Source organism: Podarcis tiliguerta (assembly GCF_965153285.1).
Source record: "Podarcis tiliguerta genome assembly, chromosome: 7".
Taxonomy (NCBI): domain Eukaryota; kingdom Metazoa; phylum Chordata; class Lepidosauria; order Squamata; family Lacertidae; genus Podarcis; species Podarcis tiliguerta.
Genome location: NC_139540.1, coordinates 88197509 through 88223985, shown reverse-complemented (window position 1 = coordinate 88223985; position 26477 = coordinate 88197509). Strand labels below are relative to the sequence as shown.

Below are 26477 nucleotides of genomic sequence, written 5' to 3'. Positions count from 1 at the left end.
AAAAAAATGAGAGGCACAAATACAAGATGGGTGACACCTAGCTTGAGAGCAGTACATTTGAAAAGGATCTAGGAGTCTTGGTTGACCACAAACTTGACATGAGCCAACAGTGTGACGCGGCAGCTAAAAAAGCCAATGCAATTCTGGGCTGCATCAATAGGAGTATAGCATCTAGATCAAGGGAAGTAATAGTGCCACTGTATTCTGCTCTGGTCAGACCTCACCTGGAGTACTGTGTCCAGTTCTGGGCACCACAGTTCAAGAAGGACACTGGTAAACTGGAACGTGTCCAGAGGAGGGCAACCAAAATGGTCAAAGGCCTGGAAACGATGCCTTATGAGGAACGGCTAAGGGAGCTGGGCATGCTTAGCCTGGAGAAGAGGAGGTTAAGGGGTGATATGATAGCCATGTTCAAATATATAAAAGGATGTCACATAGAGGAGGGAGAAAGGTTGTTTTCTGCTGCTCCAGAGAAGCGGACACGGAGCAATGGATCCAAACTACAAGAAAGAAGATTCCACCTAAATGTTAGGAAGAACTTCCTGACAGTAAGAGCTGTTTGACAGTGGAATTTGCTGCCAAGGAGTGTGGTGGAGTCTCCTTCTTTGGAGGTCTTTAAGCAGAGGCATGACAACCATATGTCAGGAGTGCTCTGATGGTGTTTCCTGCTTGGCAGGGGGTTGGACTCAATGGCCCTTGTGGTCTCTTCCAACTCTATGATTCTATGAGATATAGCGAGATCTTGCAGAAATTTTATGCGATCTTGCTGGAAGCCATCACTTCAGGGGACGGGGGATGTGCATGGGGGGGACCACCCACTGGATTTCACCTCCTGAGGTGGCTGCTTCAGTCTGCCTCGTGGGCGGGCCGGCGTGGACAGGGAGACAGGTACAGCACAGGTGCAGTGGTGCGAGGCCTGCAGTGGCTCACCTCCCGGCAGCAGCAGTGGCATCCCTGCTGAGAAGCTGCTGTTGTGGCTCCATCCCATCAGGTGAACCACTTCTGGATTGTGCTTTGTCAGGACAATAAGAACTGCAACACTGAGCATTTACTTACCTAGATCATTATGTTACGTGGCTGCGTGGTATTGTCGTCTTCCTGAGGATCTTGGTTTGTTTGATTTTAAGGAACAAGTCCCTTGCCCTTATTTATCTGTCCACAACGCTAGCTATAATCTCAAAAGTCAGGAGGCGGCTAAATAAGATTTTCAGTAGTTTGTGTTTTATTGCTCTCCGCGGCTTCACCCCATGATGAGCAAAACTAGAATAAATTGGGCGAAATAGGAAACAATAAAAATTGTGCAAGCTTTATGCTATCTGTACCTCTTGGGTTTATTTATTCCCTAACCAGGAAGAAAAACGAAGTCCGCAGCATCATTTCCGACCCCGGAATACTCTGGATGGAGCTAAAATGAGAGCATCCGTTCGTATGACCCGGTACTTGGAGTCATGGGGAGCAGCCAAGCCATTTGCTCACTTGCACCATCGGGACAGCATGATTACAGAAAATGGCAAGATCAGCACCATGGTATGAGTTTTCTGCATCGTTATATATCAGCGCTAGCACAGTGGAGGAGAGGGAAAAGTATGCCCTCCCCTCCTCTCCAGATTTCTCTCCTTCCCCCACCCCCAGACAACAATTCAGTTCTCAGATTTGAGACTGGCAACCAGCCCTGAACCAGAGCCCTTTAGCACTGTGCAGTGTAGGAAAGGGGAGATAAGGGAAATGGACAAACTCCACCAGCCTCCATAGGATCCTCCTACAAGACTCTGAAGCCCTGGAATCTCCTGATTCCAGGGTGGGACACTTCTGAAGACCAGCTGGGAAAATAAACTAGGGACTGGTGTTGCTTTCATGGCTGTCAGGCGGGCTTCCTCCAAGTGTCTGACTGAGAAAGAGGGTGCTGATCAGCCTGTGTTCTGCTCTGTCAGAGCTTGGCCTGTATTAATATGATCCTGAAATCATTAGCCTCTCATGCTTAATTTAGCTGGGTGTGTTGCTGTCGTTTGGCTTGCACCACTCAGGCTACACACATTGACCAGGGACTAAGTCATATTCAGCTCAGTAGGACTTTACTTATGAGTTGACATACAAGGAATTGCACTGATGCAATTCTGGCCCATTAAAATTAATAAGGATTTTATCATATACTTCACTGGGATTTTTGAGCTGGAGAAAATGTTCTCTGACACAACATTTGCGTTGCAATACAATCTTATATACTGAGAATCAAGAATTTTTTTTATAATACTATGTGGACATTTTCTCTCAATTTCTCTTAGGACATGCCTATGGGTCAGTATAATTTCCAGCGATGTAGAGAAAGGTATGTGTTGATTTTTCAGACATTGATTCTATGAGAAAAATGCATTACAGTGGTATCTCGGGTTAAGTACTTAATTCGTTTTGGAGGTCCGTTCTTAATCTGAAACTGTTCTTAACCTGAAGCACCACTTTAGCTAATGGGGCCTCGCCGCCGCTGCACAATTTCTGTTCTCATCCTGATGCAAAGTTCTCAACCCGAGGTACTATTTCTGGGTTAGCGGAGTCTGTAACCTGAAGCATATGTAACCTGAAGTGTATGTAACCCGAGGTACTACTGTACTCTCTTTAACCAGCAATTCTAATCTATATAAGCATTCACTTTGTTAGCTAGGGTCATTTTGAACAGCAGTTAGGATTAAGCTGAAATAACATAATTCTGCTACAATTTGACTCAGGCAAGCTGATGCTACAGTACATTTGCTCTTTTGTATTGGCCTGGATTTGTTGAAGTACTTACAGTATTGGAGGGTGACTTAAGCATTTTGTTGCTGCTGCAGTCCTGATTAGAACTGGACCCCCACCCCCCCCCACCCCTGCAAACGCTGGCTATTCACAATGGGAGGGGAGTTCACAATAAAAGCTTTCCTTCCATTATGAATAACAAGCGTGGAAGGAAGTCTAGTTTGGGGACCTTGGTGAGGACAAAGCCCCCCTTTCCTATTCAGTGGTCTTGATCTGCCCCACCATTGAGGGGAAACTCCACTATACTGTCAAGTCATATGACAGATGCCATGTCTAATTCAGCCCTGAGACTTGAAATCAGCCGACTGCTTAGTAATTGTAAGAATGCCATTTCTGGGCTGGGATAGTCTGGCCACAGGACTTCATGCCCTGGTAACCTCACAGTTAGATTTCTGTAATGCGCTCTACATAGGGCAACCTGAAGTCTGGGAACTTCAGCTAGTGCAGAATGCAAGAGTTCTGTTGGATGTTACCTGGTAAAGGGACCCCTGACCATTAGGTCCAGTTGTGGATGACTCTGAGGTTTCGGTGCTCATCTCGCTTTATTGGCCGAGGGAGCCGGTGTACAGCTTCCGGGTCATGTGGCCAGCATGACTAAGCCGCTTCTGGCAAAACAGAGCAGCGCATGGAAACGCCGTTTACCTTCCCGCCGGAGTGGTACCAATTGATCTACTTGCACTTTAACGTGCTTTTGAACTGCTAGGTTGGCAGGAGCAGGGACCAAGCAATGGGAGCTCACCCCGTCGTGGGGATTCGAACCACCGACCTTCTGATTGGCAAGTCCTAGGCTCTGCAGTTTAACCCACAGCACCACCCGCGTCACTGTTACTTGGTACACCCACATAAAACCAACCGCATGGGATCTGTTCTGACATCCTATGTGCTACTTCTCATGATGTCATTATATAAAACCCATAACTGACTTGGGACCCACTTGCTTGAGGACATGTCCCTTCCTGTGGCCTGATGGGTGGCAACGCAGGAGAAGGCTTTCTCTGCAGTGATGTCCCAACTGTGAAATTCCTTTCTCCTGGAGTCATGGATGGCCGTTATGATATTGGGTTTCCAGTTCCAGGTAAAAACTCACTTGCTTAGCCAGGCATTTGGAGATACGTGATGGTTCCAAGTCTTACTGTGGTTGTTGATTGCTCAAACTCTTGTGGTCTGACTCAGTGTAGGGCAGCTTCCTGTGTTCCAATTGTTAATATCTTATTTAACTTGTTAATTTTTTATTGGACATGGTAATTGTTTAAAATATTATTTGTGGGTCCCTCCAGGCATCGTTTATTGTCCATTCCTGAAGATTTGTGCTCATTTATGCATGATCTTACTTTCAATAATGTTTGCACCTGCAAAAGTTTTGGGGCAGACATTTTGCTCTGTTTCCAATCATTTCATGTCCCGTGGCTTCCTGCTGAAATTCTGTAACTTTTCATACCACAAGGGCTCTGGGTTGGTACCACTTTTGTCACACTATACTGCTTTTCCAGATGACAATAATGTGGCTTTAGGGAACAACTAATAAAACTGAGTTATATATGGTGCTCCACTATAAATCCAACCACTAATGTACTATTATTGTACCAATGCAGAATACACTTGCAAAAAAATTCAGTCTGGTAGGACCCCATATTCCACCTTGAAATCTGGAATGGATGAAGAGCAGTCAAAGCTCAATAAATACCGTATTTTTCGCTCTATAAGATGCACCAGACCACAAGACGCACCTAGTTTTGGGAGGAGGAAAACAATAAAAAAAAATATTCTGAATCTCAGAAGCCAGAACAGCAAGAGGGATCACTGCGCAGTGAAAGCAGTGATCCCTCTTGCTGTTCTGGCTTCTGGGATAGCTGCGCAGCCTGCAATCGCTCCATAAGACGCACACACATTCCCCCTTACTTTTTAGGAGGGAAAAAGTGAGTCTTATAGAGCAAAAAATACGGTAGATAAAAATGTTTGTGACCTACTGTGATAGCTCGTGTATGCTCTTCGCAATAAGCACCTCTGCTCATTCAGAGATATTTACAGTTCTTTATTTTACATATGTACAGGCAGCACATTACAATCATGCATCTGAATGCTCCAGTTCAGATTCTGGAAGTGGCTTTTGTCGGCTTCTCCTCCAACAGAAAAGGCGAGGAAGTTTCCTGTGACGCCTCTCGCCCCTCTCTTTAACTCTCCCCTCTCCTGGGCAGACGGAATAGGCACCGCCTCACCATCAGTACCAGAACTTCCTGTGCTTGCTGGGGCTCTGCTTCTGCATCTAAGGGCCTTTCCGCCTCCTGGCTCTCTCCCCCTTCCCCATCCGTCACTTCCTGTCTACCTCCCTCTGAATGTTCCTCCTCCTCCCCGGCATTCTCTAGCAGTCCCATGACACCTACCTGCCAGGTGACTTGCATACAACCCTCTTTTGTAGTTTCAGGCAAGACAGAAAAGCAGAAGAGTTATTCTCTTAGTGAGTTACCTACTACATGTAGCTGTGAACTATGTTCAGCTTGGTGGGTGCTCTGAGTTGGGTCAGAAAGGAAGGCTCTCCTCTTAGGGCTTTTAGGCTACCTTGGGCTTGTGAAAGGAAGAATATGCCCATGCAGGCATATAGTCAGAGACTTCAGGTGGTGCAGATAAACTTGGTTCACTCATTCAGAGGCTTCATCGTGAAGAGTGAAGAGATAAAATAAGCCATTTCTTGCAAACTTCTAAATGTCACGATACCACAGAATCACATAAGGTCAAGTTTATAGGTAACAAAATGTGTAACTTTAGCAGTCCACTTGAGGGCAACTATATCAGACCCAGTTATTCTAAGAGAATTCCTAAATTCTAGTTTCCTGCAGTTTTGGGACGACCTGAAGTCAAACTGTTGGTTATGTTGTTCTAAAGTCAACTCAGCAACAAGTCAACTTCATATTGCAAAACGAATGGCTGATGTTAAATGCAGGTCCAAATATGGCAAGTTGTGTAGACTCTGTTCTATATACTGCTGCAGGAAAACAAGAATACAAAGAGCTGGCTTCCTTTTCGTTCTCTGTTCTCTAATTGTTGCCATGCCTTATTTGGGTATTTTCCCCAAGGCTACTAACTCCTATTTGCCCTTTTGTCCTCCACAGAACAAAATCTCAGAAGAAGAAGTTTGAAGAAGAACTGAATGAAAGGATGATTCGAGCAATTGATGGAATAAACGCTCAAAAGTATGTTTGCACACAAGGTTGCCCTGATACTGATACCACCAGTAGCGCTCTGTGCAGTGGTGTAGGTGAGGCACTGGCTTCCGAAAACAGCATGTCACTGGGGCTAACCAATGTGGGGAGGGGCAAGGCACCGAGACCTTGGCACTGTGCAAGCACACAGAAACACAGAAGGGATAACAAGGGCCATCTAGTCCAACCCCCTGCAATGCCCAATGTGACCCTGAGAAGAATTGTCTCATGTTCTGCCAACATAATGGCAAGAGTGCCTCATTGGCTGTGCCACTCCGCACTGAGCTCCCTTCCCCCTGTCCTCCCCCCACCCCTCTCTCTGGTAAGTCCAGTGATTCACTGTGTTTGGAAGTCAGGAGTTCAAAGGAACAAAGCACTCCATTGCTGAATTTCCTATAGATGAGGAATAAGTATTTTAGTAACCTGGGGTGTCTGGTTTATTGGAAGCAAATGAGAACTGAGCAAAGACTATGCTAAATGACTCAGAGACCTATTTAGAACACCATATGAGATGAGGCTCTTTGGTCCTCTTCATTGTTGGGGAATGTGCTATAGGTTGTGGTGGTGGTTGTGGTGGTGGTGGTTGTTTTTACTTTATTAAAAGAATTTCATTTATTGAAAACAAAGTGATGAAAGAAAAAAATTAAGAGAGAGAGAAAATTATCAAAAATGCAAGAAAAATCATTCCAACTTGGACCAGTTAATATTCTGATATTTTACCACAGGTATCTATTGTTTGGCTCAACATAGGAATGTTAGTATGAAGCTTCAAAATAAACAGAAGTATATCATCTGCAGATAAAACCAATTTATATTCAACTGAATTGTGAACTGCCCTGTAATAGCACAAGCCGGGGGGGGGGTTCTAAGGTGAATGTAGACGCTCTTGCCCAATTCCTCGGGACAGTGGAAAACTAGCAGACTTTTGCCATTCACTTTAACTCTAGATGTAGGCGAGTCATACAATATTTTAATCCATTTTATAAAACACAACGGAAAACGAAATTTAGTTAGAGCTACCTCTGTACGCAGGTGGCGCTGTGGTCTAAACACGCTGTGGCTTGCCAATCAGAAGGTCAGCGGTTTGAATCCCCGCGATGGGGTGAGCTCCTGTTGCTCGGTCCCTGCTCCTGCCAACTAGCAGTTCGAAAGCATGCCAGTGCAAGTAGATAAATAGGTACCACTCTGGCAGGAAGGTAAACGGTGTTTCCATGTGCCGCTCTGGTTCGCCAGAAGCGGCTTAGTCAAGCTGTCTGCGGACAAACACTGGCTCCCTTGGCCAGTAAAGTGAGATGAGCGCCGCAACCCCAGAGTCGTCCGCGACTGGACCTAACAGTCAGGAGTTCCTTTACCTTTACCTTTACCTTTACCTTTACCTTTACCTCTGTTTATAAATTTTGTCAAAAGCCTTTTTAGCATCTAGTCATAAAATTAGAAATTGGTCTTTATTTTTGTTTAAATCTACCAAATTCATCACTCTAATATTATCTGCTGCTTGTCTTGTTTTATAAAACTGGTCTGGTCATTCTTAATAACAGATACTATCACTTGCTGGATTATGTTTGCTAAGGTTGCTGATACATATGCAAACGTTTTTTATGTGCATTGTTTTGCATGCTTAAGCCTCAGCTAGTTAAACTGAATTTAAGTGTGAAATTTGATCTGCAGTTGTTCCTCTTGCCTTCTGGTTCAGTGGACTGCCTAGAGCATGTGTAGCAGAGCTCCAGAATCCTCACTGGCTGTTTATAATTTGGGGACATAATTCCAGGTCTGGGTTTGACCTATAATTGCAATAATAATAATAATAATAATAATAATAATAATAATAATTTTTATTTATACCCCGCCCTCCCCAGCCAAGGCCGGGCTCAGAGCAGCTTAAATGAGTTGAATGTCAAGAAGCTGCTCTCTCAAATATTCTTTTGGGACCCGATCAACTAAGAGCACCAACACATGATCATATAGTGTTGTTGTCAGGGGTTCAGGAGCAGAGTCACAGGAGAGGGAAGAAACGGAGAGCGAGGGGGAGGAGTCGGAAGGAAATGTCAGCGGCGACAGTAGTCCGAGGTCTCTGAGTCTCTCCAGTGACTCGGAGGATTCACAGAAAGGGGCCCCCATGGTCAGGGCAAGGGGAGAGCCCAGGGGGACACCTCGGGAAGGAGGGGACTCAGGGAGTAGCAGCTGGAAATCCGGGCCAGCGTCCCCCCCAGAGTGCAGTAGGGGGGAGGAGTCCAAGGCATCGGGATCAGGGAGCGCGCAGGCAGAGGGAGAACGTGAGGCAGGACTGACCACACCCTCGTCAGGGAGCGAGGAAACGGTCATCCGGAAAGTAAAACGCGCGCGCGCGCCAAGTTCAAATGTACAGGAGGGCGGCAAGGTGGGCAGCCCGGGTAGGGAGCCAGGTCCTAAAGCCCGCCGAAGAGAGGGGGAGGAGTCAGAGGGGTCAAGCTCTGCGTCGGAAGAGTCCAGGAGGAATGAGACCCCGGGGGGTAGTAAGACCCAGAGGAAGAGAGAGAGAAGGAAGAGGTGGAGTAAGATTAGAGTATTAAACTGGTGCACAGGGGGCGGAGATCCAGACAGAGCTTCGCCGGTCTAAAGTCCAGACGTAGGGCTGGGACGCTAAGACTTGTAAATGGAGACTATTCTTCAATAAAGACTTTGTTACTGTACGATCGGCTAGCGTTGGTCCTTGGTGAGCTGGGACCCGGAGCCAGCTCTGACAGTAAGCTCTGTCTCCAATTTTAAAGTTTTGGCACCAAGAACCTCGCCACGTGAGTCGACGCAGCGAGGACAGAGGAGGGGTGCTTACGGAGCTCACAAAACTCAGGCAAGATGACGACGGAAGAGCAGATAAAAGCCCTGCAAGAAGCGGTGACGCACCTCAGCACGGAGGTAATTGCATCCAGGAAGAGAGAGGAGGAAATGGTTACCTCCTGCCGGGATCTCCAGGCCAGGTTGGACGTGCTTTCTAAACAGGGGCAAACGGGATCCAAGGCAGAAGGCATTGGCTTGGGGAGGAGGGGAGGCAGCCTGGTATCGCATTTCGACGGGAGTTTGCAGCAGTACCCCAACTTCAGAGCAGACCTGCTGTTTGCGCTGGATCTCCTTGACAAAGACTTTAGAGATGAGAGAGAGAGAGTGGGGTTTATCCTGTCCCATTTGCATGGGGAAGCCAAAACGTGGCTGCGGAATCTATGGAGGGACAATGATCCAGCGCTCCAAGATGCGAAGGCTTTTATTAAAGCAATGGACTCATGCTTTTTATCAAAGGTAGACGTCGATATTGCCAGGAGGGACATACATGGACTTAAACAAGGCAAAGCCAGCGTGCGGCAGTACCATACTCGATTTTTCGGACTGGTTCATGCCCTGGGGTGGGAAAAAGATTCTGCGCCAGTCAGAGACCTCTTTTGGGAGGGGTTGAATGCAGATGTAAAAGCGGAGATTGGAAGAGGGGAGAGACCAAAGAGCACCCAGCAGGTAGTCCAGAGGGCTCTGGAGATCGGGGTGCATCTGGAAGAACGTCCTTGGAACAGGGAAGAAGGGCGTTGGGGAAGGGCACCAGCCAGAGCACCTCCCTTCTTTCCCAGAGAAGCAGCGCGTGCGCACTCCACACCCTCGCAGGGAGGGGGAGAAGAGCCGATGGAGATAGGAGGTGCCAGGGCTCAGTCAGCTAACAGAGCCCTAACGCCGGGAGCAGCCAAAACGAAGCCTCCTAGAGGGAACAGGAAGTGCTACATCTGCGACAGTGCTCAACACATGGCGAAAGAGTGTCCCCAGAGGCTCCACAAGCACACTGCAGCCTCGGCAACAGTCGCTGAAGCAGCTCAATTGAAAACGCAGCAACAGTTAAACGACGGAGTCTGGCTGGAGGAAGAGGCACTGGGGTCCAGCCAGACAAGTCAATGAAACAATCCCCAGCACTTTTGCAACCCACAGACCCCCTCCCACCCAAACCAGTGGTGCAGCTTACAGCGTCTCTCCAACTGCCCAATGGACGCACTGTGGAGGTGCCGATCACCATTGACTCCGGCAGCAACGCTGACTTTATAGGACTGGAATTCATTCAGCAGCACAATATACCACTGCTACCAGCCACACTGCCCCTGAACGTTGTCACGGTGGATGGCAGAGACTTGTTAGGGGGGCAGGTGGTGCAACAAACGCAACCAATGGTGATGCGGATTGGAAATCACCGAGAAGTCATCAGCTTTAACGTCACCCACCTGTCGGACACGCCTGTAGTCCTGGGCATGAGTTGGCTGCACAGGCACAGCCCAGCATTGGCGTGGTACCAGCGCCAACTGACCTTCGGCTCCTCCTATTGCGCGGAACATTGCATCCTTCCTAGCCCGGAAGAAGGAGGGGACGACCCGCAGCTACAATTAGGCACGCTGCAAGCAGTGCCGCGCAAGTACGCAGCGTTTTTGGAGGTTTTCTGCGAGAAGGAAGCGGACAAGCTGCCTCCCCACAGGCCCTATGACTGCAAGATTGACCTCCTGCCAGGAGCGACGCTGCCAGCCGGGAAACTGTATTCCATGTCTGAGGACGAGCTGCAGGAGCTCAAGGAGTTCATAGACCTCAACTTGAAGCGCGGTTTCATCCGGGAGTCGAAGGCAGCGGGGGGCAGTCCTGTATTCTTTGTGAAGAAAAGGGACACGCCCCAAAAAAGACTTGTGGTAGACTTCAGGCTCTTAAATTCAAAGACCAAGCCCGCGGCCTTTCCCATGCCCAAGATAGATGACCTGCTGGCGACGGCGAGGAAAGGACGCGTTTTTACAAAGTTGGATCTGCGAGGGGCGTACAACCTGATTCGCATACGGGAAGGAGACGAGTGGAAGACTGCCATGTTCACGCCCCTGGGCACATATGAATACAGAGTTATGCCCTTCGGTTTACAAAATGGCGCCCACTGTTTTCAAGCTTTCATGCATCACGTCCTGGCGGGTCTCCTCTACAAGACATGCGTCTGCTTCTTGGACGACATCCTGATATTCTCAGAATCTGAGGAGACCCACGAGAGAGACGTCAAGGAAGTTCTGCAGAGACTGCAGGAGCATCGACTGTATGCCAAGCTGGAGAAGTGCCAGTTCGACAGGAAGGAGGTGGATTTCCTGGGCTACAAGCTGTCGGACAAGGGGCTTGCCATGGACAGCGCCAAGGTTCGCGCAGTGTTGGACTGGAAGAGCCCGCGCAATCGGAAGGAGGTCCAGCGGTTTGTGGGGTTCGCCAACTTTTACCGCAAGTTCATCAAGGGGTTCGCGATGCAGACGGCGGCCATTACGGACACGCTCAGCTCTAAGAAGAAGAAGTTCATCTGGACGGAGCAAGCGGAGCAGTCCTTTCAGAACCTTAAGCGTCTCTTCTCGTCCGAAGGGCAGCTACTGCATGTGAATCCCAGCAAACCGCTGAGGGTTGAAACAGACGCCTCAGACAGAGCCGTGGGCGCCGTACTGTTGCAAGAGGACCCGCATGGGGACTGGAGACCGTGTGCCTTCTACTCTAGGAAGCTCAGCAAGTCGGAGCAAAACTACACCATCTGGGACAGGGAGTTGCTGGCCATTCATGCAGCATTCAAGGCGTGGCGGCACTTCCTCGTCGGGGCCAAGCACACCGTGCAGGTTCGCACGGATCATAAGAACCTGGAGTACTGGCGCACGGCAAGATTCCTAAACCAGCGGCACATCAGATGGGCGGAATTTTTCGCGGATTTCGACTTCAGGATAGAATACATCCCAGGCGACAACAACATCATGGCGGATGCACTGTCCAGGAAGCCGCAATACCTTGAAGAGGCGGCACCAGCAGCGGCCAAGCACATTTTCGCTCCGAAAGCGTGGGCGTGCGCTGCAGCAACCGTGGACTTGGAGGCGGTCCGTCGAGCACTGCAGGGGGACCCCTTTGCACAAGCCAAGATGGAGGAGGTGCACAAGGGCACGGTGAAGGACGACGAGTTCCAAGTACGAGACGGATTGCTCATCCGCAGAGGAGCTCTCTATGTACCGGGAGACGACCTCCGGGCGAAGGTACTGCAGCAGTTACACGACGCACCCACCACCGGGCACTTTGGCAAGGAGAAGACGGCAGACCTTGTTGCCAGGGATTTTTGGTGGCCCAAGATGCGGGGGGAAGTCGCGGAGTACGTCTCGAGGTGCGACACCTGCCAAAGGGCCAAATCAGTGCACAAACCTCCGGCGGGACTGCTCGAACCGCTGCAGACTCCGAGCGAACCGTGGGAGAGGGTGGCCCTGGACTTTGTCACGGATTTACCCAGCTCAAGGGGTAAAACGGCAGTGCTAGTGGTGGTGGACATGTTCACTAAAATGGCCCACTTCATTCCGTGCGCGAAGGTGGCCACGGCAGAACAGACCGCCAAGCTGTTCATAGACCACGTCTTCAGAGTGCATGGACTGCCACGGTCTATTTTGTCCGACAGGGGGCGCCAGTTCATTTCGAGCTTCTGGCAGAAGCTGATGGGTTTCCTGAATGTCAAGATCAACCTAGCGTCGGCGAGACACCCGCAGACCAACGGACAAGCGGAACGCGTGAACGCCGTCATGCAGCAGTACCTGAGATGCTATGCAAATCAACAGCCGACGACATGGGTGGACTACCTGCCGCTCGCTGAGTTCGCTTACAACAACACGAAGCACGTGTCCACAGGGGTGACGCCGTTCTTCGCCAACAACGGGAGGCATCCCAGAACCTTCCCGGGATTAGAGAGACTGGGGGAGGGGGAGCCACAGGCAGCGGAAGTCTTGGCGGCGGAATTGCAGGAAGTTCACGAGCAGCTTCGGAGGCAGTTAGAGCTGGCAAAGCACGCATACAAACTGCAGGCTGACAAGCACAGGAGGGTTGGTGAAGACATACAGGTGGGAGACTGGGTGTGGTTAGCGGCCCACGCAGTGCCGACAAGATCCTTAGCTAAGAAGAAACTCGGACATAAGCAGCTAGGACCTTACCTAGTTGAGGCACAGATCAATCCGGTGGCCTTCCGGTTGACACTTCCGGAAGGATCCAGAATGCACCCAGTATTCCATAGGTCGGTGCTCACGCCCTACAAAGCACCTCACCGATTTCAGGCGCAGGGCACGGCACCAGACCAGTATAAGGAGATCCCCCCAAGGAGGGAGTCGCCAAGAAGGGAACCCATCAACCAGGTCACAGAGATTTTGGACTCGAGATGGGGGGAAGAGGGAGTCGAATATTTTCTCGCAAGGGAAGGTACCCCGGCCAGCGCCAACAGTTGGGTGCCGGACTATGCCCTGGACGAGCCTCTCCTCAAAGAGGAGTTTCATGCCTTGTTCCCACACAGGCCCATGCCAGCCGAGTATTTCGACGACTGGCTTTTCACACCCACGCTTTCTACCAGCACGTTCCAGGGATTCACCTCGGACGAAGAACCAGCATTAGAAACACGTTCACCGGAGGGCTCGCCCTCGGGGTTTGCCTCAGACCGCTCCTTTTGGTGGGACAATCGAGGAGAGGAGAGGTGGCTGAGGGGCCCTTGGCAGGCAACGGACCCAGAGGGGAACGAGGGTGAGAGGGACATGGACGTGATGGGGGAGGACGTTGGGTTCGAGCATGGCGGCACGGAGATGGAAGCAGAGGAGAACGAGGTCGGCGAAGACATGGAGGACGAGCCGGATTTCTCTAACTGGATGCACGCCACGGGGGACGAACTGTATCCACCATTCACCCCCACAACGACGGAGCACCCAGCACCCCCGCCGGAGGAAGGGGAGGGGGGAAGGGGGGGCTTCGAGGGGGGGATGGATGTCAGGGGTTCAGGAGCAGAGTCACAGGAGAGGGAAGAAACGGAGAGCGAGGGGGAGGAGTCGGAAGGAAATGTCAGCGGCGACAGTAGTCCGAGGTCTCTGAGTCTCTCCAGTGACTCGGAGGATTCACAGAAAGGGGCCCCCATGGTCAGGGCAAGGGGAGAGCCCAGGGGGACACCTCGGGAAGGAGGGGACTCAGGGAGTAGCAGCTGGAAATCCGGGCCAGCGTCCCCCCCAGAGTGCAGTAGGGGGGAGGAGTCCAAGGCATCGGGATCAGGGAGCGCGCAGGCAGAGGGAGAACGTGAGGCAGGACTGACCACACCCTCGTCAGGGAGCGAGGAAACGGTCATCCGGAAAGTAAAACGCGCGCGCGCGCCAAGTTCAAATGTACAGGAGGGCGGCAAGGTGGGCAGCCCGGGTAGGGAGCCAGGTCCTAAAGCCCGCCGAAGAGAGGGGGAGGAGTCAGAGGGGTCAAGCTCTGCGTCGGAAGAGTCCAGGAGGAATGAGACCCCGGGGGGTAGTAAGACCCAGAGGAAGAGAGAGAGAAGGAAGAGGTGGAGTAAGATTAGAGTATTAAACTGGTGCACAGGGGGCGGAGATCCAGACAGAGCTTCGCCGGTCTAAAGTCCAGACGTAGGGCTGGGACGCTAAGACTTGTAAATGGAGACTATTCTTCAATAAAGACTTTGTTACTGTACGATCGGCTAGCGTTGGTCCTTGGTGAGCTGGGACCCGGAGCCAGCTCTGACAGTTGTTTACTCAGAAGGTTTGAAATCAGAAGGCCTCATTGCCAGTATGGACTGTGGCTATTTGATGCGCCAGTGCCAGAGGAAGAGAAAAAACTTAAACACATAGTAGAGATTCCCAAAAATAGACCAGAGGCAATTGTACTTCATCCAGCAGAGCTTTACTTGCTACTGAAGGCAGATGAGCATAATGGCCACTAATCCAGTACATTCAGGCTTGGCACAGTCCATAAAAATCCAGTTGCAGCACTTGCAAAACTTATAAACCTATAGCAAGACTAAACCTTAACACTAGGCATACTATGTACAGAGTACCACACCAAAAGGAAGAGAGATAGAAAGTAAAACGCAGGCTCCTTCTGGTCTATATTTATAGTCAGCATGACCTTAATTGGAAGAGATAAGAGAACCAGTTCAAACCAGCTTCCCAGAAGGTATAACCCAAACAATCATGAAGCTTCTTTCATACAGAGAAGCTTCCAGTAGCTTCCAGAACCTTCTTGAATTAATCAGAATAGGAAAAATCTCTACACATCAGATCAATACTTTCTGCACTAAGAAACGCAAACTCCCTATATTAAAAATTGAAATTGGTTGTATTCCCTCACAGGGCTATAGTTTCTTTTCTCAGGCTTCCCTGTGCCTCTTACTTAAACTTTTCAGAAAAATATAATAAGCAAATAATTATCCAGCTTTATGTATAATATTCTGTATGTTCTTTCTTCCTCTTCTAGGCAGTGGCTTAAGTCTGAGGATATTCAAAGGATATCATTGCTCTTCTATAACAAAGCACTGGAAAAAGAAGTAAGTAACACTTAGCATAGAAGGGACGCGGGTGGCGCTGTGGGTTAAACTACAGAGCCTAGGACTTGCCGATTGGAAGGTCGGTGGTTTGAACCCCCGGGACGGGAGTGCTCTGATGGTGTTTCCTGCTTGGCAGGGGGTTGGACTCGATGGCCCTTGTGGTCTCTTCCAACTCTATGATTCTGTGATTCTATGAGCTCCCATTGCTCGGTCCCTGCTCCTGCCAACCTAGCAGTTTGAAAGCACGTCAAAGTGCAAGTAGATAAATAGGTACCGCTCCGGCAGAGTCAGTCACGACTTGACCTAATGGTCAGGGGTCCCTTTACCTTTAACACTTAGCATACAGTATCAGGGTTCTGTGTTCATTTTGTAAAAGCACGTCATGGCACTAGTTGTTTCTAGTTACATGGGGGTCCTCTGACCTGAAAAATGTGTGGCCCTATTGGTATCTAAGTTGAGGTTTTTCTCACCGATTCTTCTATTTAATCTCCTTCCTGACATGAAGCAAAATTGGATTCCTTCTGGTAATGTAAATGATGTGCCTGTTCTCCAGATTGCAGCCTTTCGGCTCTTCCTGCAAAGCACTGTAAATTTCATAGAAGTGGCGTCTGACTGACCAGAGAACTTGAACTTTGTTGGTTTTGAGTTCTTCCACTGCTGTGTTTTATATATGCTTGTCCACCAGGCCTAACAAATCAGAGCATTTGGTCCAAACGAGAGTCGTCCTTCCTTTCTCTTTTTGCTGTGAATGTTTTCAGTGCTACCACACAATGGTTATCTCCTGCTCTGTCTTCAACATTTCTGGTTCAATTACCGTATTTTTCGCCCTATAGGACGCACTTTTTCCCCTCCAAAAATGAAGGGGAAATGTGTGTGCGTCCTATGGGGCGAATGCAGGCTTTCGCTGAAGTCTGGAGAGCAAGAGGGGTCGGTGCGCACCGACCCCTCTCGCTCTCCAGGCTTCAGGAGAGCCCCACCCCCAGCCCCACAAGCTCGGGGGAGAGCAGGGAGGCGGAACGCCGCCATCCCATTGTCCCCAGACCTGGTTTGGAGGCTGGCGGCGGGGAGAAGCCTGCTCCTCCCCGTCGCCAGCCCCGCAAACTCGGGCGATAGCGGGAGAGGCGCGGCGCGCCTTTCCCACTGTCCCCCGACTTGGTTACAAGGCTGGCGGGGGGAGAAGCCTGCTCCTCCACGTCGCCAGCCCCGCAAACTCGGGGGACAGCGGGAGAGGCGCAGCGCGCCTTTCCCGCTGTCCCCCGACTTGGTTAGAAGGCTGGCGGGGGGGAGAAGCCTGCTCCTCCCCGTCGCCAGCCCCGCAAACTCGGGGGACAGCTTCCCGCCCCAGCCCCGCACCTGGGGGGGAAATAAATTTTTTTTCTTTATTTCCCCCCAAAAAAACTAGGTGCGTCCTATGGGCCGGTGCGCCTTATGGGGCGAAAAATACGGTATGTCAGCTTATTCTAAGGCTAGAAGTGGGCTGTTTGGGGATTTCTGGGTCAAGTTGGTTTTGCCCATTTTCCATTGCAGGGAGAAAGGGAAACATTCCATGATAAACATGTTATCCCAGTAGGCCTTGCCACAATCAACTGGGAAGCTCCCCACTAAAATGCAGCATAAGGGAGCATTGGGTGCAGTTTGATAGGACTTGTGCAAGAGAACTTATTGGTGGTTTGTTTCCTATAATTATACAGTAGTTAAAGGACCCCTGACCATTAGGTCCAGTCGTGACCGACTCTGAGGTTTCGGCGCTCATCTCGCTCTATTGGCCGAGGGAGCCACCGTACAGCTTCCGGGTCATGTGGCCAGCATGACTAAGCCGCTTCTGGCAAACCAGAGCAGCACACGGAAACGCTGTTTACCTTCCCGCTGGAGCAGTACCTGTTGATCTACTTGCACTTTGATGTGCTTTCGAACTGCTAGGTTGGCAGGAGCAGGGACAGAGCAACGGGAGCTCACCCCGTCGTAGGGATTCAAACCACCGACCTTCTGATCAGCAAGTCCTAGGCTCTGAGGTTTAACCCACAGTGCCACCAGCGTCCCTATAATTATAGTTACGTACCCCCAAATAGTCACAGTTTTTGAGCCCCTTGTTTATGTAAAACATTTTTTAAACAAATGGTCAAGAGAGTCACAACTGTTAGTGGCAGTGGCTCCTCTTGCTGTTTTCTTTCTGGAAAACCATTGAAGAGGTACAATATAACAATATAAAATCTGTGATGGATCAGTCCAAGAGTCCATCTAGTTTGGTGCCCCCTGACCAAAGAGATGCTTCCAGGAAGCCTATCAGCTGGGCATGAAAGCAAGACCCATTTCCCATAATTGGTCCCTCTGCCACCAGCGGGCAGAGGTGCATCGCCGTGGTACATGGAGGTTCTGTTTAGCTACTATAGCTAAGAGCAGCTGATAAACCTGCTCTCCGTGATTTTTTCCAGTTCTTTTCTTTAAAGTCTTTTAGTTAATGGTCAGCTCAGGAAGCATAAGCCTGTGTTCTAGTAACTGAGTTAATTTTACCAACTGTTTTAAAAGTATGTTAGGTTGTGTTTTTTTGTAATCTCTTTCTAATTTTGTTTTAGTATAGAGCAACAACGCTTCCTGCGTTCAAGTACTATGTGACCTGTGCTTGTCTTATATTCTTCTGCATTTTTCTTGTGCAGATCCTAGTACTACCCAAGTAAGTAAGAAATTTGCACAGCTCTTTGTTTATCTCCATTCATGTTGTTGTCACCCTTTTCAGTTCTGGGAAGGTTGTGCCATTAATCCCAAATGCAATAAGGGACTGGCTGATTAAATAAACAAATAAATCCTGGCATGTAATTCTGCTTCTATTTCTGGCTGGTTTTGCCCTCCTACATCTTTCTGACCCATCAGTGCCCATTGGGACAGAGCTACAGAGCTGGCCTTCCAACACTGGTATTGCTGTAGCATATCTGGATGGGACTGGGATGGGACACTGTGTTGTGACACACAGACAAATGACTGGTTTCTGGGAAAGAGCCTCTGGGTGGGAGCAGTTCAAGTCATACAAAACTGCTCAAAAACCTTGTGCAATTCAAACCGCTGTTGAATTTCATGCATTTATAAATAGGAAACTTTCAGAATATTGGGATGGGAGCAGTAGAACAGTATGTACAGTACACTTGAATTTCGAAAAAAACAAACCACTTGTACCATCGATTGTCAGGAAGCAATTGACAAAAAAAGAAAGAAAGAAAGAAAGAAAGAAAGAAAGAAAGAAGTAGTTAAAAAAACCCACTCGTGTTTATAAGGGCTTTCTTTCTCCTGCACCTGGTAAAAGAAAAGGGAGGGCTGCCATGGATTTTTATATTCAAAAGATGTTTTAACAATGAAGCTCTTATGCAGTCCAAGCCTCTGCACTGACTGAAATCTGTTGAAAGCTTCATGAATGTACAAAAAAAAAAAAAAGAACACCCAACCCCACAGAGTGAAAGATACTGAAATTATCAAACTCAAGTCGAAGCTCTTGAAGATAAAAATTAGCTCCCTGCAGGAATCTGTCAATGAACATATTTCCCATACATATATTGAAATCTTAAAAACAGGGATAGACAGAAGGTTGTTGTTGTTAAGTCATTTAGTCGTGTATGACTCTTCGTGACCCCATGGACCAGAGCACGCCAGGCAGAAGGTGCCATTGGTTAATGACAGACTAGTTTGTAGTAGCCTACTTAATACCTCCTTGTTTCTGGGATTCTTGCAAAGAATGCTGGACTGCTTAGCTAGCTCCAATTTTGGGAGTCCCTGGGCAATACACTAGCATTGGCCCCTCAGATCTATTTTGTTCCTACCCATGTAAAAAAGAAAATGACAGCAGCCTTGAGAAGGTACATTGCGTTTCTCCAAACCCAGTACATAAGCACATCTAGTCTTAAAGCATGTTTGTTTTGGCAAAAGGGCTTCCAGGAAAGATTGCTGCCACATGGAATGAGAGGTGTTGCCTGGAAGGAGTAAACGTCCTTGCTACTCACATGTCATAGTCCATGTCAGAATCCACATGAGTACTCTAATAGGAAAGTTTGCAGGAGGGGTTAGTGGTGGGCCTCCAGCATTCTGACTCCCATCTGTGGCCAAATGGAGATCGATGATAGCTATAATTTTTAGCTTGCTTTTCTGGGCAAATGCCCATGCAAATCAGCTTGCAATCAAAAACAAACAAAGATGAAAAGAGCAGGAATATAAAAGTTGGTGTTATTCAGCAAGCCACTTCTTAGTTCCTCAACAAGTGCAAATATTCATTTAGATTACTTATACCTAAAACTAATCTAACCTACAATTGTTAAAAGATCCATTCCTTAGTATTCACTCTTGTTTTGAAAATTTAAAACATACGAGAATGTACCATTGGGATTTCAATACAACCAAAGTAGACCAATCAAGACTGAATTCATTCTGCCTATTCTTTAGGATACAATAATATATGATGCATTTTCTTTTTTCCTTTTAAGCAATTTTCAAAGGAGGCAGACCCACATGGCTGTTGCAGTGCCATTAAGTGACTGCAAACATGCTTGAACAATCCATCAACCAGAATTCCTTCTGTGTCTTTTATTTGTACATTGGTTTCTCTAACAGGCCTTTCTTCCTGTCTTGTAGAAAGTCTGCCCTTGGGATCTCCTTTGGAGCTGCCTTCCTTGTGCTCTCCTTCATTCTTTTTATCTGTTTTGCTGGACAGCTTTTGGTAGGTATTAAGAGAATGCCCTAGCAACACAATTCGTTCTGCATAAGCAATGAGGCCTTAACGCCCATGCAATACAGCCAAGGTTACTTTCCCTTCCTGTTAGTTGTCTGGGTGAGAAATAAACCTTTTGAGAACTTCCTTACTTGGAGTTAATTTGCTTAACACTTTTCTCAATGATGTGAAATGCAGAAGCTTTTTCATATAGGCATTGCTATGTACTGACCTTTACTGGAGATGAAAAACTGAGAGACTTGCATTGTAGCTTGCCTGACCTGTCATAGCCAATGACTTTTGCTGACAAGCATGAATAATTTTTAATTAAGCCCCCCCCCCAATATGTGTAACCAATCAAGAATTTAAACTAAGATACAACATCCTGAGATAAAAGGTTCTAAACCCCGCACATCTCAGGTCACAAGTGGCTCTTGAAATTGAACAGTTTACTGTGTGGGATGGGGGGGGGGATGCTGTTTCAGGACCAAACTGCACAGTTCTGCTCTGGAGTGCAGGTTTCTACCCCCACACAAATGGACAGCACGGGGCCTCCAGTTCAGTTTGGGATTATAGCATGGAAGGGTAAGGGGACTTGTTTACAGTGCAAGTTGCAAGTAGGAGGCCCCTAATACAGCTTGAGTCGTCACTCAGCACAGTAAGGGCCCATCCACACAGCTGTTTGTCCTGTGATTTCTAGCCTTTTGTATCTATCTATTATCACGGGTCCAGTAGGGTTTTTTCTTGTCCCATTGCCTTTCCTAGGAAAACGCGCTGTTTCCTGCTGAATCAGGACAAACATTAGTCTACAGAAAACTGGAAGAAATATTTGTCCCTCTTCTAATCCTAAAATAGACCTTGAAGGGGAATAAGCATGCTTTCCTGGGAGCTGATTTTGGGGCAATCTGCTCTTCCCTCCTTTCCTTCTTTTCCCCCCATCACCTACAGAATAATTTCTCTGGTTGCAGTGCACTTCCAGTTTTCTCTGAGTGCTTAATTTTTTATTACTCTTCCCTGTTTAGCGCTAATAAAAACTGTGGTCAAATGATACATGTGCAAAATGTGTGTGTTCCTGCTCGTTTTCTTTGATTTGTTGTGATGATTCCAATCACAGCTTTATTTTCTGTCTTTAAAAATAAGTGTTAATTAATAGGTATTGGAAGGGTCGCAGGTCCTTTTGTATATGTCAAATGATGGTTTGATTCTCTGGTTTTCTGATTCTCTGACTCTCTGCCACGGATGGGGGGACCTGAAGGTGTAGACAACACGAAAAGCAGACTATTGGTTATACGAAGAATGAAGGGGAAAACACTGGGTTTTGGGGGTTTTTCCCAAGTAAAATCCAAGGCAAAAATCACAAGTGGGAACACCCAGCCCTGGACCAAATTGAAAATGGCACAAAGAGTTCTGGATTTAAGGGGAAACATGGCTGGGCCCTAAGCGTGCGTAGAAATTGTACTCAAGACCAGAACTACACAGTTAAGGCCACATATAGTTATGCACTGAGAAAAAGAAGTCTAAAGTCTCTATGGGGACACAGAACTTGTTCTACCGGATCCTGACCCCAGGAGTTCCATTGCAGCACAACCACCACCACTGGTAACTCGGCTTATCAAAACTTTGGGTCAGCATTCTCAGGACAATGAATCAAAATGAAGAAACTGCTTTAAGGAGATCCAGGCTCTGAAAGATGCTCTTTGTTACTTATCCAAGCAAGAGGAAAATGAGATTGTCCTGCAGTCGCAGGGAATCCAGTTAACACTGACCAGATATAGGTATCACCGGGTGCTGACTACATTGCAGTAACACACTTTGTCTCCTGTTTTCCCCAAATGTTTCAGAAGAAGAGAGCAGCTGAAGAAGCCTGCATCTCAGCTAGGAAGAAGAACTTGACTGGGGGTTTAGTAGGGATTTGAGACTTTGGGGCTTTGGACAACTAGGACAACGTCCCTCATTGTTAGTGGCATTATATCCTAGCCTGCTCTCAAGCATTTTACTTGCACTTTTGTGCATCTGTTTGGAGCTTGAAGCTGGCAAGTCAGTGCACCTACTTGCAAATGCAAATGGGTGGATTTGTCCCTTGTGGAGTGCACTTGCACCACAAGTAGGTAAAGAGTACCCAGGAACAAATGAGAAAGAGAACAGACAAAATCAGATCAAATGAAGCCATGATGGAGGTGCTGCAGCGCAGGCTGCTCTCAAACTGTGCTAGACAAAAAGTGCCTTAAGACAAAAGTTGTGCTCAGAATGAAAGGATGGCTTTTGATTGTTTTCTTTCTCTGAAGAGGTAATTACATTACTGCAAAGGTGCTTTGTGTTCCTCCCTCTAAGGAACATACACATTTCCTTCCTGTACAGTCATCATCATATTATTACAAAAAGGAGATATTTTAAGGGAGGCCTGGCATTTTTTATATTAATTCCAGTCTCCTTTGCAGCTGCCTGTCTTTTGCTTTCAGTAATACTTTTTCTCTGTTTTGCTGAATAGCTCAGTAGGTGCTGGGAGCATGTTGCTTTTCTTAGAACCTCAATTCCAGTAATAAGGCCATAATATCTCAACATTATTGAAGACCACCTTATAAAGAAAAGTTCCTTCTTCGTAGCTTGGGTAAGGAAACAGATCGCTGAGGACTTTCTTCCCTGGAGTTAATTTACTTTTACTTACCAACCTGTGGTGATTTCTAGAGTTCGCATCACTCAGTGTTGTCAAGACTGCAAGCAATTTCTTTCTCGCCCATTGTGTTTTCTGTTAAATGAAACTGTCTTACTAGCTGGACAGTTTTTCCAAAGCGACTTGGTTTTTGATGTATAGGAGAAAAAAAGCAAAAAGGGTATGTGACCTGATGTGTCCCTGATTGTTACTTAGCAGATGGATGCCAAATATCTCTTGAGCTTGAAATGTGCAGATAGTTTTCAGGTCAGAGCTGTTCCTACTCCAAGTAATGCCAAATAAAAGAACAGGAGGAACCTGGAAAAAATAAAGCATTCGTTCTAGTGAAAGGCACAAAGATCACCCCCCCCCCTTCTTAATGCAGCACCTTTATTGAATGGTGCAGCTCTCTTCAAACATAAACCTTTTTGGTTAAAAGTAGCTTTTATCAATGCTGATAAAAGGTTCCATGAAAGTGGTTAGGTAAGTGGTGTTAGTGTAATAAAACTGGTATGTAGACATTTAGGGTATGTTGTTAAAGCAGCCATGCTACCGAAGGCAGAGATTTATTTCATACTGTCAGGGGTTCAGGAGCAGAGTCACTGGAGAGGGAAGAAACAGAGAGCGAGGGGGAGGAGTCGGAAGGAAATGTCAGCGGCGACAGTAGTCCAAGGTCTCTGAGTCTCTCCAGTGACTCGGAGGATTCACAGAAAGGGGCCCCCATGGTCAGGGCAAGGGGAGTGCCCAGGGGGACACCTCGGGAAGAAGGGGCCAGAGGGGACTCAGAGAGTAGCAGCTGGAAATCCGGACCAGCGTCCCCCCCAGAGTGCAGTAGGGGGGAGGAGTCCAAGGCATCGGGATCAGGGAGCGCGCAGGCAGAGGGAGAACGTGAGGCAGGAGTGGCCACACCCTCGTCAGGGAGCGAGGAAACGGTCATCCGGAAAGTAAAACGCGCGCGCGCGCCAAGTTCAAATGTACAGGAGGGCGGCAAGGTGGGCAGCCCGGGTAGGGAGCCAGGTCCTAAAGCCCGCCGAAGAGAGGGGGAGGAGTCAGAGGGGTCAAGCTCTGCGTCGGAAGAGTCCAGGAGGAATGAGACCCCGGGGGGTAGTAAGACCCAGAGGAAGAGAGAGAGAAGGAAGAGGTGGAGTAAGATTAGAGTCTTGAACTGGTGCACAGGGGGTGGAGATCCAGACAGAGCTTCACCGGTCTAAAGTCCAGACGTAGGGCTGGGACGCTAAGACTTGTAAATGGAGACTATTCTTCAATAAAGACTTTGATACTGTACTATCGGCTAGCGTTGGTCCTTGGTGAGCTGGGACCCGGAGCCAGCCCTGACAGTAAGCTCTGTCTCCAATTTTAAAGTTTTGGCACCAAGAACCTCGCCACGTGAGTCGGCGCAGCGAGGACAGAGGAGGGGTGCTTACAGAGCTCACAAAACTCAGGCAAGATGACGACGGAAGAGCAGATAAAAGCCCTGCAAGAAGCGGTGACACAACTCAGCACGGAGGTAATTGCATCCAGGAAGAGAGAGGAGGAGATGGTTACCTCCTGCCGGGATCTCCAGGCCAGGTTGGACGTGCTTTCCAAACAGGGGCAAACGGGATCCAAGGCAGAAGGCATAGGTTTGGGGAGAAGGGGAGGAAGCCTTGTATCGCATTTCGACGGGAGTTTGCAGCAGTACCCCAACTTCAGAGCAGACCTGCTGTTTGCGCTGGATTTACTTGACAAAGACTTTAGAGATGAGAGAGAGAGAGTGGGGTTTATCTTGTCCCATTTGCATGGGGAAGCCAAAACGTGGCTGCGGAATCTATGGAGGGACAATGATCCAGCGCTCCAAGATGCGAAGGCTTTTATTAAAGCAATGGACTCATGCTTTTTATCAAAGGTAGACGTCGATCTTGCCAGGAGGGACATACATGGACTTAAACAAGGCAAAGCCAGCGTGCGGCAGTACCATACTCGATTTTTCGGACTGGTTCATGCCCTGGGGTGGGAAAAAGATTCTGCGCCAGTCAGAGACCTCTTTTGGGAGGGGTTGAATGCAGATGTAAAAGCGGAGATTGGAAGAGGGGAGAGACCAAGGAGCACCCAGCAGGTAGTCCAGAGGGCTCTGGAGATCGGGGTGCATCTGGAAGAACGTCCTTGGAACAGGGAAGAAGGGCGTTGGGGAAGGGCGCCAGCCAGAGCACCTCCCTTCTTTCCCAGAGAAGCAGCGCGTGCGCACTCCACACCCTCGCAGGGAGGGGGAGAAGAGCCGATGGAAATCGGAGGTGCCAGGGCTCAGTCAGCTAACAGAGCCCTAACGCCGGGAGCAGCCAAAACGAAGCCTCCTAGAGGGAACAGGAAGTGCTACATCTGCGACAGTGCTCAACACATGGCGAAAGAGTGTCCCCAGAGGCTCCACAAGCACACTGCAGCCTCCGCAACAGTCGCTGAAGCAGCTCAATTGAAAACGCAGCAACAGTTAAACGACGGAGTCTGGCTGGAGGAAGAGGCACTGGGGTCCAGCCAGACAAGTCAATGAAACAATCCCCAGCACTTTTGCAACCCACAGACCCCCTCCCACCCAAACCAGTGGTGCAGCTTACAGCGTCTCTCCAACTGCCCAATGGACGCACTCTGGAGGTGCCGATCACCATTGACTCCGGCAGCAACGCTGACTTTATAGGACTGGAATTCATTCAGCAGCACAATATACCACTGCTACCAGCCACGCTGCCCCTGAACGTGGTCACGGTGGATGGCAGAGACTTGTTAGGGGGGCAGGTGGTGCAACAAACGCAACCAATGGTGATGCGGATTGGAAATCACCGAGAAGTCATCAGCTTTAATGTCACACACCTGTCAGACACGCCTGTAGTATTGGGCATGAGTTGGCTGCACAGGCACAGCCCAGCATTGGCGTGGTACCAGCGCCAACTGACCTTTGGCTCCTCCTATTGCGCGGAACATTGCATCCTTCCTAGCCCGGAAGAAGGAGGGGACGACCCGCAGCTACAATTAGGCACGCTGCAAGCAGTGCCGCGCAAGTACACAGCGTTTTTGGAGGTTTTCTGCGAGAAGGAAGCGGACAAGCTGCCCCCCCACAGGCCCTATGACTGCAAGATTGACCTCCTGCCAGGAGCGACGCTGCCAGCCGGGAAACTGTATTCCATGTCTGAGGACGAGCTGCAGGAGCTCAAGGAGTTCATAGACCTCAACTTGAAGCGCGGTTTCATCCGGGAGTCGAAGGCAGCGGGGGGCAGTCCTGTATTCTTTGTGAAGAAGAGGGACACGCCCCAAAAAAGACTTGTGGTAGACTTCAGAATTTTAAATTCCAGAACCAAGCCCGCGGCCTTTCCCATGCCCAAGATAGATGACCTGCTGGCGACGGCGAGGAAAGGACGCGTTTTTACTAAGTTGGATCTGCGAGGGGCGTACAACCTGATTCGCATACGGGAAGGAGACGAGTGGAAGACTGCCATGTTCACGCCCCTGGGCACATATGAATACAGAGTTATGCCCTTCGGTTTACAAAATGGCGCCCACTGTTTTCAAGCTTTCATGCATCACGTCCTGGCGGGTCTCCTCTACAAGACATGCGTCTGCTTCTTGGACGACATCCTGATATTCTCAGAATCTGAGGAGACCCACGAAGGTGACGTCAAGGAAGTTCTGCAGAGACTGCAGGAGCATCGGCTGTATGCCAAGCTGGAGAAGTGCCAGTTCGACAGGATGGAGGTGGATTTCCTGGGCTACAAGCTGTCGGACAAGGGGCTTGCCATGGACAGCGCCAAGGTTCGCGCAGTGTTGGACTGGAAGAGCCCGCGCAATCGGAAGGAGGTCCAG

At 48.8% G+C, this 26477-nt stretch overlaps 1 protein-coding gene across 2 annotated transcripts in view; it reads left to right on the top strand.

Moving 5' to 3' along the window:
• ADCY2 (adenylate cyclase 2) overlaps positions 1-26477 on the top strand; it is a 131208-nt gene that overhangs the window by 67486 nt on the left and 37245 nt on the right. For both annotated transcript variants that reach the window (XM_083448575.1, XM_083448574.1), the window contains 6 exons: positions 1351-1527; positions 2283-2326; positions 5895-5975; positions 15243-15312; positions 17886-17983; positions 19924-20008. In XM_083448575.1, coding sequence (XP_083304701.1) covers positions 1351-1527; positions 2283-2326; positions 5895-5975; positions 15243-15312; positions 17886-17983; positions 19924-20008 — 555 coding nt within the window. The remainder of the gene's footprint in view (positions 1-1350; positions 1528-2282; positions 2327-5894; positions 5976-15242; positions 15313-17885; positions 17984-19923; positions 20009-26477) is intronic.